Source organism: Condylostylus longicornis, unplaced genomic scaffold (genome assembly GCF_029603195.1).
Source record: "Condylostylus longicornis isolate FDR11 unplaced genomic scaffold, ASM2960319v2 ptg000135l, whole genome shotgun sequence".
Classification (NCBI taxonomy): Eukaryota; Metazoa; Arthropoda; class Insecta; order Diptera; family Dolichopodidae; genus Condylostylus; species Condylostylus longicornis.
Genome location: NW_026578103.1, coordinates 11,351,184 through 11,365,387, shown reverse-complemented (window position 1 = coordinate 11,365,387; position 14,204 = coordinate 11,351,184). Strand labels below are relative to the sequence as shown.

The window sequence follows — 14,204 nt, the reverse complement described above, 5'->3', positions numbered from 1 at the left end:
AAAAACAAAATATAGGTATTTTGAAGGACGAAATCTCAGCCCTCAGAAATCAAACAGCCATCTTTAAATAAACAGACCTAGACTAATTCAAAAAAATTATATAGGTGCTTATATACACATTATATACTTGTGATTTTTATATAAATATATACGTAAGTACAAAAAATTACATAGTGAAGTTATTAAATTTAATATTCGAGTATAGGAAAAACAAAAAGAATAAAGAAATTTAACAAAAGATTTGAAAACATGAAAAAAACACATACTTTTTTTTTTGTTTTTACTTTGTATTAAAAATTTTAACCATTTTGACATTATAATTGTACTTGTATTTTTAAAAAATATATAAAAAAAAATTATTTTTTATTCTTATTACAAAGGATATTTATAGAGGTAAAAAAAAAAATAATTATTATTGCAATTATTTTGTTTTTTTTTTTCTTTATTTTTATATTTTCATAAAATATTCATAAAAGTTAATTCAACTTTAAATCTCGTTTGTAAAAATATACAAAAATTATAAGCATACACACATGTACGTATGAGTACCTTGTAATTTTTGCTTTAATTTTCTTCTTTTCGATATGTCGTTATATATACTACGTGTGGGGTATATATATGCGCTTGTTTACGTACGAAAAAAAAATTATATATTTAAATATATACATTCATTTAATAGACGTAAATAAGTATGTACAATTTTTTATCCAGTTGAATCAAATTGAAATCCTTTTTTAAAGGTAATTTCAACAATTTCACGCACAAAAACTGTTCATATCGGTATACAAATACATCTATATATTCGTTTATATATATAATGTTTATTAAAAGGAAAAATATATATAGTTTGTATTTAATAATAGTAATAATTATATTCATATATATGCAGATACAAACACATAGATATATATTTGTTACCTATATGTATACAGGCCACGTAAGATCTTATATATAGTAATTATATATGTAATAATATATTTATGTATACATAAATGAATATGTATGTAATGATTATAGTACAATATATTTTTATATATCAAAAAAAAAATATACTTATATATACTTATGAATAATATATGTATATAATATATTAAATAAAACCGTGTAAACAGATAATTTTCCCTCTACAAAATTTTTGATCCAAAAATAGATTTCAGGACATTTTTATACAAAATTTATAAAGATTTGTATGCAAACATATACATATACTTGATAGTTAGTACTTACCGTATTACATGTATGTATGTAGCAAGGAAAGCATATACCATCAACACTTTTGTTTCAGAGAAGAAAAGTAAAAAAAAAAAGAAGATTGAAAATAAATTTTTACTACATCGTTTATAGAAAAATTTAAAGAAAAATTTTTCATGAATTTCACGAAAATTATAAATATATGTGGTTATTGTGTAAAATATTTTCTTTTCTAAATAAATTGATAATGAAATTTAAGAAATTATTAATATAGAAGCTAAATCATAAATTGTAAGGTTTAAGATTTCAAATATTGAAATATGAAATTCTATTAAAAACTAAATTTTTTTTGGCATAATTAAAACCATATTTTAAAAAGTATGAAAATGTCTAGAAATTCTATTAATTTTTCAATAAAAGTACTGGAAATAATACTTAAATTTCATATACTGATAAAGCACAATAATATTTTTGTTCTAATATTAGGAGTACACCATAAATTTCGTCTTTAATCGAAAATTTCTAATTTTCATAATTAAAAATTTTGTTATCTTATCAGTTAACATGAAAAAAATTCTTCTGAATGAAAATATTTTTGTGATTTTTTGTATAAATAATTTAATTTAATTTTCTTTCAATTATATAAACCTTTTCGAACTACATTTGTGAACGTTATTACCGGATAATATTATATGAAAAATGTATAATAATAAAATATTAAAAATACGCACTTAATTTATTTCTTTATGAATGACTTTTTTCATACATATTTACATATAATATCCTTAAAATATATCCTTAAAATATCTACAAATAAGTACTCGTATATTTTTTATTTGTGTATATGGAAAAACAAAGAACAACCAAAAAAAAAAAATATTTTATGTTTTTTTCTTTACTGAATAGCGGAAAAAAGGAAATGATAGAAATTTTTATATCCTGAAAATTGTAAAAATATAATCAACAAACGAATGTGCTAATATTATCTATATACTATAATATATAAGCATATATTATAAATATTAAAGACCAAATCAAATTCAGTGAGTAAGCACGTATACACAAATACAATAATAAATACAAATTTTATATGTACATACACATATATAAACATTTATAATTATACACAATTGAAAATTTTATATTATCTATACATACATAAATATTTTAACTCTTTTATACTTTATAAAAATTAAGGTAAATATAATATTTAAAAATAATTTTTTTTTTTAATATAATAACAAATGTATTATGTAATAGGAATATAATAAAATTACAAAAAAACAAAAAGAATAAAAATATTAAAAGAATACAAAGAAAATCTAAAAAGTAAAACAAGAAAAGTTTAACACTCGCTATAAGCAAATTTATGTTATCCTCGTGCTTAAAGCGTCAACAGACAATTAAAATAAATAGAAATAGTTTTGACGTAAAGAGAGGAAAACACAAATCATACACATACACATAAATATATCCGTGCAAGATAAATAAAAAAGAAATTATTATACTGAAAATATTTTAGTAATTTCGAATAATTTTCGTATATGAAATTTCGAAATTAATATTATAAAATTTTCTTCCCCTTTACATTTTCTCAATGCACAAGACGTCAACGTCATCTCGTAAATATATATATAAAAATTGAATAATATAAAACATTGCACAATATGTACAGGGTTTATTTTTATTGAACACATTAACCGAACAAAACGAAGAATGAAATTTCAATTAATTCGAAAATTCATAATATTTAAAATTTTGCCTGAATTAGAATGCTTACTGTTTTATTTTTCGCATTTTTGAATTGAACATCTAAATTTTTTGTAATATTTAGTTAAAAATTAATTATTTTTAAATGTCAGCTTAATTTATATTATGTTATGTATTAAAGGAGAATTATCAGATTTTTCTACGTGAATATGCTAACGGAAAGCATTTCTTCCATTTGAAAGTTATATGACATAAATACATTAATTATATTTCGCAATTTTCTTATTCAGAACGATTTATAAAATAGACATTTGGAGAAATAAAAATAATAATAATTAAAATTATAATAAAATTATATAAAATTAGAATAATAAATAATTAAATCTTCCCTAAAAATTAATTTCGTATAAAAATTTTATTTGTACTTCCAGCAATCGTCCAATTTAGAATTTCCAAAAATAAGACTAAAGATTTTCGAGATAAATTTTATAAAACAATATTATCGATTTTAGGTTTCTAATTTTGGAATGAATTGTAGAATTAAATGAATTTTCAGAACTCCAATTCGTTTAATTTATCGGAAGTGCTGTAATATAATGATGACAATAATAATTATTTACAATAATAGCACAATAATTACATTCTCATCATACAGAAAAAATTGGAAATTATTTAAATATATTTTCATATTTCACCAAATACTTGTATTGAATACATTTACTATGTAAAACCGCTTAATTTTTCTTAATAAAAGCATGTTTTGTTTTGTCACTTTAATGCATATAGGAAAAAGAAAGAATAAGAGAATATTGTTATTATTATTGTTTTTATCAGTAGAAATTAAAAATTCTCTCATTCACAATATAAAATATTCTCAAATTCACTTCCAATTTTTTTTCGTAAATTAAAACTTTTATTTACAAAATGTTTTTTTTTTCTATCTTTGTTAAAAAAATTTTCTATTTTATATAAAAATCATGTACACTAATACATTTATACTTCTCGTGTATTATGACAAATAATAGAGATAAGAGTCCTGGAAATAGTTTTATTTTTTTATGAAAGGAAAAAAAAAATTTTCTCTCTGCACACATTAAATTTCATCATTGAAATGTTGAAGTATTAAAATTCGGATAAAATATAGAAAAAGATTTTAGTTATTTTAAATTATAATTAAAGAAAAATAATTTCTTTTTTTTTTCATAATTCTATAGAAAAAAGGAAAATTAAATCATATCAGAGAGGAAATATTTATATAAAAAATTTAAAAATATAAAAAAGAAGTTTAAAATTCAATTTAAAAAATATAAGAAAATAAAATAACCAAAAAAAAATTAAATTAGTTGAAATAAAATTTTAATATTTTACAAAATGGAAAAATTTTCCTGAAAAAAAAATTTAATTTTCTATAAAAAAAAATAAAATTTTTCATTTAAATTTTTTAATTCGGTACTTTTTTTTTGTGTAAAAAAAATCACGGAAATCTCAACTAGAAAAATTATTAAAAAAAAAAAAGTAACTTTTTTCCCGTTTTTTTCTTCTTCTTTTTATTATAACATTTTTTTTGTTGATTTTACGATATTTTTATGAGTGATGGTGATGGTAATGGTGTGTTCGAGTAATTTCTCATGAAATCAAAAAAAAAAGGATATATGGAAGAAAATTGCAAATTTAAGAAAATTAAATTCAGATATACATACGCGTTTATATGTGAATAAAATTTTAAATGAAAAAATGAGAAAAAAAGATTAAAGGAAAAAATTTAGAAAAGCGAAAAAAAAAAATGAGAAAATGCCGAAATTAAATTATAAAAAATATAAAATATATTCTGAAAAATTTTTAATTTTAAAATAAAAAAATGTGGGAAAAATGTATTCAAAAATAAAATAAAAAATGGAGTTTGCATTTCAATGACTTAAAAATGCATATTTTATAAAATGCAGGTATTAAAATATAAGAGAAAAAAAATGATTTTTTATTCTTTTCTTATTTTTATTTTTTGCAATGCAAAATAAATAGGAATATTTTTTTTTGCTTTTCTTTTTCAATTTTTTTGCAACCATTTCATATATTTATATATATATATATATATATATATACATAAATATAAAGTGCAAAAATACAATAAAACAAAAACAGGCAAAAAAAATAAAATAAAATAAAAAAAAAAAAGATACACAAGTGAAAATAATAAAGACATAAAAATCACGAAGAAAATGCAGAAATGCACAATAAAATAAGAAAAAGAAAAGTAAGAAAACAAAAAAAACAAAATACACAGAGAGAAAAAAAATATGGAATCACAAATAATAATAACAATGAAAATAAAATAAGAAAAAAAAATTAAAAAGGACATTAGCCTTTTCGCAAATCAAGGATACTATAAATATTGTATATAGTATTCTATAAAATTTAAGTAGTTTTTGAAGTATAATATAATATTTTAGTTGTATATATATGCAAATATATTTTGTGAGAGTTTCTTAAAAAAAAAAAAAACGAAAAAAAAATTGAATAAAAAATATGGGATAGAAAATTGTAAAAGAAAAATTAATTTCAAAAAATTTTGTGTATAAATATTTTAAAATTAAATTTAAATAAAAAAATTAAAAAAAAAGGAGAGAAAAATTAAACATAAAGCTTTCTATGTCTATAGAACCAAATTTTTTTTTTCTTATTTATTATTTTTATGAAATTTTTCAAAAATTTTCAATATTTAAAATAAAAATAAATTTAAAAATAATTTAAAAATATTTAATAATAATACTTTTAACTTGAACAAAATACATTTTAAATAGTGAAAAAACAGGATGCAAAATTATACATTTTTTTTTTTTACATAATACATCTACATTCATACAATTACACATCCAATATATTGTGTATATATAGTATTTTAATATTTCTGCCGGATAAAATGGATATATATTAAAACATCTTTATCTTCAAATATACTATACAAATTATTAAACAAGTATATATCATGTGTATATATACGCGCATTAATAACCATAAATAAATCATGTATATACATAATTGGTGTATATATATATATATAAATAAACAATTCATGATATGCATAATATACAAAATGCAATATATATAAATATTATTTTTATGCATATATTTATTGCAAGTTTTAAAAGAGTGCATATATATAAATTTATATATAAGAGTTTATATATATACATTTATACATAAACACACACATCATTAATATATAAAGTGCTATTTTTATAAATTTGCATTTTTATGCCGTATATACTCAATATTAAATATTATACAAATATTTTTACAAATTTTCTTCTTAGAAAATATAGTAAAATATTTCTTAGTATTTGTTTAATACGTACCTAATAATTTACTGTTTAATATATTATTATATATATAAAAAAACAATTTTTTTTTTTTTTTTTGAATAAGATAATATTTTCATTTAATCATAATCTTAAATATTTTAAAATTAAGACTAGTTCTATTTTATTTCAAAAAAGATACTTTATTCAATTGTTACGAGTATTTCGTATATATTCAACATCTATCAGAAATAATTTTCTTCTATGACGTTAAAAAATTTTATTGAAATTATTTTTTATATTTGATCACATTTAAATATAATTGTAATATTTTTAGATATATTTTCTTTTAATGAAAGGATACAATTATATATATATATACATATATACATATATATATTCACCATATATGCGATCACGCATATAAGATAAGCAAAAATTACACATTTATTGTTTATCCCAAAAATAAAATCAATCACTGCTAATCACAGTGCAATCAAAAATTGCTTGTTAACTGTGCCAAATGCATTTTTATTTCATGTACTTCTTATCAATAAATATAAAGCATATCTGCTACATGACAACAAATTATCATCATATATTTTATATATACATAATTAATAAGAAACGCTGGTAGAAATTTATAAGTAAACATTTTAAAAGTTATCAAAAAATTTATTATATAAATGTAAAGAATTCAAATTATTTCAGTAATTTCTATTTTTACACTTAAGAATATATTTCTTTTTTTCATCTTATTTATGAATATTTAGCTATTATAATTTTTATATAAAAATATATATACATATGTACTTATATTATTAAAAATTTTCGGGAATAACTCTCATGTTTCATGTTTTTGAATAGATCTTTAAAATAAATATAAAAACCCATTATATAAATATTAATTATTATTATATATTTAACAATTATTAATATTTATAAATAAGTATAATAAGAATATTCTAATTATTATTATAAATATTATAATTATTATTATAATTAAATACAATTTATTGTAAAATAGTTAATTATTTTTTATAAATGGTATATGTATATATATATATATATGCACATTTATTGTTATATATATATTTTCATTATTATATCAAAATAATTAATCATATAAATAACATATGTATATACACATGTATTGTATGTATAATCAATAGTAAAATTGATATTACTTTATTTATAAAATACGATATATTGATAAAATATGCATTCATTTATAAAATAAAATCAAAAAATCAAAATATCCTTGATATAAATTTAAATATTCAATATATGTATAATTAGATTTATACATATAACTATATTATGTATATATATAACATTATTACAAAATATAAAGGTTTATGTGCTGAAAATTAATATTTAAATATGCATACATGCATAGATTGGCTAAAAATATAAAAATTTATTTTCGTATAATATAAAATACAACAAAAAAAAAAAACGTCAAAGAAAAAGAACTTATTACTGTCATCAATAATTTTTATTTTTTGTTTTTGTTCCTTTTATAATTTTAATATATTTAGCTAATATTGTATTTATTTTCTCTTAAAGATTTCAATTATTATATAAACTTGAAATTTAATGAAAAAAACAATCGTAAAAGAAAAGCCAAAAGAAAATAAAAAATTAAAGAAAAATAATAAAATTTAAAATTTATTTAATTGTAGTTAAAACAAACAAAAAAAAAGTAATTATAATTAATAGAAAATTAGTAAAATTTAAATAAGAAAAAATTAGTAATAATAAGAAAATAAAAGCATAAAAATGCTTAAATATTTAACGCACAAATTACGCTCGCAATCGATTAGTGATAATAATGAAATCATACAGGAAAAAGTAAGTTCCTTCTTTTATACCTTTTTCTAATCTTTTATCAGTTAGTAGGTAATTATATTTACAATATATAGGTTTATATACGAATAAATTTAATGGGTGTGAGTGATATATATATATAGTTTATAAGAGTAAAATTACTTTAAATTTAAAAACGAAAATAAAATCGAAAAAAAATAAAAAGTCTTAATTTAAAAAGAATTCGTAAATTGTTGAATAATAAGAAATTATTTTAAATTAAATTTTTTTTTGAAATTATCCTCGTAAAAAAATCTTGAATAAAAAAATAATTTAAATTAAAATTTAAAATTATTCCTTATTAGTCCTTTAAATTATTTTTTAAATTATTCTCTCAAGAATAGTTTTAATTAAAATTTCAATTAGGGATTTTTTATTTTTTTAAGAAAATTTTCAAATATTAAAATTTTATTTATAGAATTTTTCTCTTTTCATTTCTCTGTTTTTATTTTTCTTCCTTGTCGTCTGCATCATATTATTATTCTATACACACATATATATACAATTTTGGGTGCAGCTAGAAAAATTTTAATGTGTGTTTTCCTTTAAATTTACTCCTTTGCTAGGCTACTCTGTTTTTTTTTGTTTTTGTATTTTTTTTTTTTTGTTTAATATACCGTTGTCTGGAACGGTTATATTTTATAAATTTTTGCTGTTTTGATTTTATACTATTTAAAGAATAAAATATTTTTAAGAAGAATTTTTTAGTTTTAACTTTTCAATTTTAATATTTTTCTTAATTTTTTTATTAATATTTTTTTATATTTTTCCTTATATGAAATAAATATATGTATGTATAAATTCTACTTGCATTCATATATATATATGTAAATATGTATATATATATGTAAATATTTAAATATGAAGACGAATAAATAAAAGAATGACTGGCGCATTAGAAATTTTTCGAAATATAAAATAATAAAGTTAACCCTTTACGAGAGATATTCATACGTACACACATATATATATATATATATATATATATACATATATATATGTACGTATGAATTTACGTATTATATATTCATGTATATATATATATATATATATAATAAATCTTAAGACTGAGTTGTTATATATAAAAATATATATATATAAATATATCGTCTTTGTATTGTATATGAGTGCATTGTAATATAAAGAAATGCAATTTTTCGAAATTTTAATTTAAAAATAAAAGAAAAAAAATAATGAAAAATCAAATAAAATTTACGTGCGTACGTTATTTATTTAATTTTTTTTTTATTTCTAATAATTTTATTCTTTTTAAAAATTTGATTTGATTTATTCCTTAAATTTATTCAAAATATTTAATAAATTTTTGTTTTAAGTAACTTTTAGCACCTAAATTAAATTAATTTATTAAATATTTTATAAATTTTATTACATTAAGTAAAAAGTAATTAAGAATTTATTTAAATTAAAAAAAAAAATTTTTACTTGTGTAACAAAAATATTAATATCAAATTGAAACTTTAGTACTAGGTCAATTTGTTAATTAATTAATTTATAATAATATTAATATTGCTCATATATATTACAATATTAAAGAATTATTTTTAAGATTTTTATAGAATTTAATAAAATATAACGGGATATATATACTTATTTACATAGATCCTATAATTAATTTCTATATTTAGAAAAATTTTGTTTTGAAAGTGACCTATGTATAAATCCAAAAATGATAATTGAAAATACTTTAGACTTGAATAGAAAAATAAGTATCAAACATAATGTAACTAGTTTTTCAACAAGATTTGTTAATTATATTTAACTTAAATATTGCAATTTAAATTATTTGCAAATTACATATATCATTTAATTTAGAACTAGAACTTTTTAATTAATTTTTCTCAACTAAAAATTATGCGATTGAAAACGAAACTTTTATTTAGGTATAGAATTCACCTAAATCCACTACATAGTTTTTTTTTTTAAATGGTAATTTTGTTTATAAGATAGTATGTGTTAAGTACATCAATTAAATTATACCGACTACTTTCCTAATTTAATTATTTTTCAAGTGATAACTTTGTAGCAATCTTCATATGAACTTTAATAATTTTGATTAAATTATTTTGAGAATGTTGGCTATATTTTTGAGCGTTTACAATGCTGGCAGTTTATAAAATGTAGTTCTAATTTCGAGATATAGTGAATTTTTTTTTTTTTGAAGTTCAATATTTTAAGATGTACAGCCAAATTGCTTTCAAATTTTTATTACCAGCTACCTATTGTGCGAGGGTACGAGGGCTCAAACTAATTCAAATTAAAGACCTCGTCTTTCTGCTTTTATAAATCAAATGTGAAAATTTGGTAAAAATAGTTTTATTGGTTTTAGAGTTACGGCTGAAAGGACAATTCGACAAATGGACAACAGTGGCTAGTATTCATTGTACAGATCTATAAAATTACACATAGATGTGTTAGACTTCATTGTTATAGAACTCGTACTCTTTTAAACGTTACTCTTTTAAATGTTGAATTGAAACCGATTAATCGACTTTACAAACGCTTTAAAAAATCTTTTATAAGACTTTCCCTTAAATTTCATAGATTTTTATGACTTTTTAAAAAATTTATTATAAATTATTTTAAGAAAAAATTAGCATTATTTTCGTTATTTGATATTTAAATTACCAATCGTCATTACTTAGTTTAACTAGATTTTATACTATTATTCAAATTTAACTATATTGTCTTTAAATTATTACAGATTGATGAACACGATTCTGGTACGGAATCTGATGGTGAATTGGAAAACGAAGAAAACAGCTTTAAATTAGAACTTGATATAGATTTAAGTACGTTAAACAACACAAAAACAAACTTTTTCTAGAAAAATAATTTGATATTTCTATTTTTAAGGTATGAGTTCTCGACTAGATACGTTATCCCCTACGGACTGTTCAATTGAATCTCCAGCAACTTCAATAATGACACAAACGGCCCACCTCTTATATGATCAACATAGTTCAGAAGAAGAACTTGAAGTTATTAATGGACCATCATCAATAGCAGCAGCAGCAGCTGCTGCATTAACTTTATCTTCTGAGGATGTTAATAAAATATTATCAGAACGGGGTACAGCAGAATCTGTTGCTTCAGAGACATCATCAATTGAACCGGAAGTTTTTGAAACAGAATCGTCACCGAAACGAGCTAGCTCAACTACTATATCAGAAACTAGAAAACGTTCATTACCTCACAGTTCTGATGATGAAGTATATTTTTTTTGTGTATATAATTTTTAAATATACCATTGTATAATTTTATTAAATTTTAGGTCAGAAATTTGTTGGAATCAGTTCCCACACCAGTAAATTTTCGCACATCACCACCTCTTGAGGCATTAAAGCCAAATCGTAATTTAAATTTAATGTTTCGTGCTACAACTCCATTAATTTTGACTGAAACTAGCCGAGGCATTGAAAATATTAAAATTTCATGTGATAGCAATTCAACCAAGGATAGCCATAATAGCAGTACACAAGATTTTTTATGTGATCAAAATTTTGATTTTGGTGCATGTGGTGGAATTAGTGGCACAAATAATAGTGCTAATGATAATGATAATATACTTAATTCACATCATTTACATAATCAACATCTTAATAATCATTCAAATCATCATCAACATCATCATCACCATCATCAAAATTTGAATAATAGTACGAATCTAATTAATAATAGTACTAATAATATTACAACTACAAATTTATCTTTAACTACACAAATAGAAACAACAAATCCTAATAATACAATATCATCAATAGTAACAAGTACAGTTAATGAATCACCTACAACATCATCAGCAATAGGGAATTCTTTAAATAATTTATTAAATTCAAATGGTAAATATAATATAGAGAAACCACCACCATTTAGATTATTAGAAGAGAAAAATTTTAATATAAGTGATAGAATTGGTGGTATAAGACATTTTAATCATTTTATTCCCTATCATCATAATCATCATCAATTTTATGGTAATAATAGTAATACATCGAGTTCTATAACACAATTGATACCATCAAATGCTGTTAATAAAACAGCAACAATGGTTTCTATTAGCGCATCATCATCTGATGTTCGTTCAATTAGTCCACCGGCGAAATTATTTCATTGTGCAATTTCACCAAGAAGGCGACCATCACGAACACATCATGCTCCACAAAGATTACAAAGACCACATCGACCATGTTTGGATTTTGATAAAATGCAACAGGTATACAAATTTTCCTTTAATATATTTTTCTTAATTATAAATTTTCTTAATTGTGTCCTTATTTAAATATGTTAATTAAAAATCTTTATTATAAAAAATTATTTTTTTGTTTTAGCTTAAAGCCCGTAGTGTCAGCTCATGGCGACAAAATGAACATTCTGGTGAGCTTTCAGTATTTTGTTGGTGATGAACACTTTGCCCAAATATTATTGGGCAGGATATTTTTATTATCATTATTATTAATATTAATATTCTAACAAAAACAATTTTCTTTGGATTTGGAAAAAATTTAATCACACACATCTGAAATGAAAAATTATAAAACGAAACTTATCCATTAAAACACGAAATAAATAATAAATTAAAAAAAAAAAACAAAAATAAAAAAAAAGTCATATATATTAATATAATTTTAAAATTAAAAATAATTAAATAAAAAAAATTAAAAAAAATATATATATATACATATAAAAAGGCAAAATTGAAAATAAAACAAGTAAAATTAGAGAAAAAAATTTCTAATAAAAACACACAATGTTTAAAAACAAATTTGAGAATATTTAAAAAATAGAAAATATAAGTGAATTAATATAAAAAATATTATAAGTATATATAAAAACAAAAACAAAAAAAAATCCTTGAAAAGGATATAAAACAAAAAAGTATATATATACACACATATAATAAATATATATATAAATATATATTTACATCCTTATATTTAAATTTTAAATTAAGGTATTATTAAAAAATAAAATTTATGTTAAAATTTTTGAAAAAAAAAAAGTAATTATTTAATAGTATATAGTTGGTTGTATATGCTAAAATTGATTTTTAACTTCAATTAAGAAAATTTTGTTATAGAAATTAATAAAATTGTTGTAAAAAGTATCATTTGTCTAGAAAAATAATACCTATTTGTTAATAAGGTAATTTTATAGAATAGATATTAATAGCCAATTTAAATTAGCTGAGTAATACCAATTCAAATATTGACTTTAATTACAAAAAATCATATGAAATTCAGAAAACTCAAAGAGTTCCGGTGCTCTTGAGTTTGAGCTCTTATAATAGTAATTTGAATTGCTAATTTACTTACAATTTTTTTAAATCACAAATCTTCAATTCAAAATTTCATATGCTACACAATTAAATGGTATTCATTAGATGATAATATGTATGTACAATTAACTGATACTGATTGCAACAATGAAAGATTATTTAAAATTAAAAAAATTTATAACAAATTTTTAAAATTAACTTGAAACGAATTGATCAAAGTTACAGTGCAATTGTTAATATTTACCTTATTAATTGTAATAGGAAATTTTCTTTATTTTCAAATAATTCACAATAAAATTTTTCAAATTACAAAATTCTCTTTAATTTAAGTTTAAAATCAAAAATTTTATACAACAAAACTAAAAATTATATGTGAAAAAAGAAAGAAAATATCACTGTGATGTTAAAGAATTTTTTTTTGTTTTGAATTACAAAAAAAAGAAACAAAAACACAAAAAAAAACGACAAAATATATTACAAATTATCATTAAGTTTTCTCTTACAATATGATTTTAAATTTGTTTTTTAGAAGAAAAAAAAAAATTACAACATTTTCCCTTTTTTATTTTTGAATTGTAAAATAATTTGTTAATTTTATTCAAATAATTTGTTTAAAATACTTTAAAAATAAATCAAATCATTGAAAAGAAAATTATAAAATATAAATATATATATACTTACATACATATACATTAATGCATATATACGTACAGTAAAATTTTGCCCTTTTATAAAAAAAAACAAACAAAAAAAATAAAAAATTTTTAAATTTTTTGAACTAAAAAATGCCATCAGTAAATAATAAAATTAATTAACTGATAGTCGTGCTTATCAAAATTTTG

The 14,204-nt window shown here is 19.4% G+C and overlaps 1 protein-coding gene across 3 annotated transcripts in view; it reads left to right on the top strand.

Moving 5' to 3' along the window:
* The window catches only part of LOC129615059 (uncharacterized protein DDB_G0287625), a 39,763-nt gene extending 26,783 nt beyond the window's left edge, over nucleotides 1–12,980 (top strand). For 2 of the 3 annotated variants that reach the window (XM_055530112.1, XM_055530113.1), the window contains exons 2-5: nucleotides 10,789–10,876; nucleotides 10,941–11,296; nucleotides 11,359–12,300; nucleotides 12,416–12,978. In XM_055530112.1, the coding sequence (XP_055386087.1) occupies nucleotides 10,943–11,296; nucleotides 11,359–12,300; nucleotides 12,416–12,487 (1,368 nt within the window). In that variant the 5' untranslated portion in view covers nucleotides 10,789–10,876; nucleotides 10,941–10,942 and the 3' untranslated portion in view covers nucleotides 12,488–12,978. Of the gene's footprint in view, nucleotides 1–4,383; nucleotides 4,845–7,766; nucleotides 8,052–10,788; nucleotides 10,877–10,940; nucleotides 11,297–11,358; nucleotides 12,301–12,415 lie in introns of those variants that run through there. The other variant, XM_055530111.1, reaches the window with a different exon arrangement.
* Nucleotides 12,981–14,204: the final 1,224 nt, after the last annotated feature.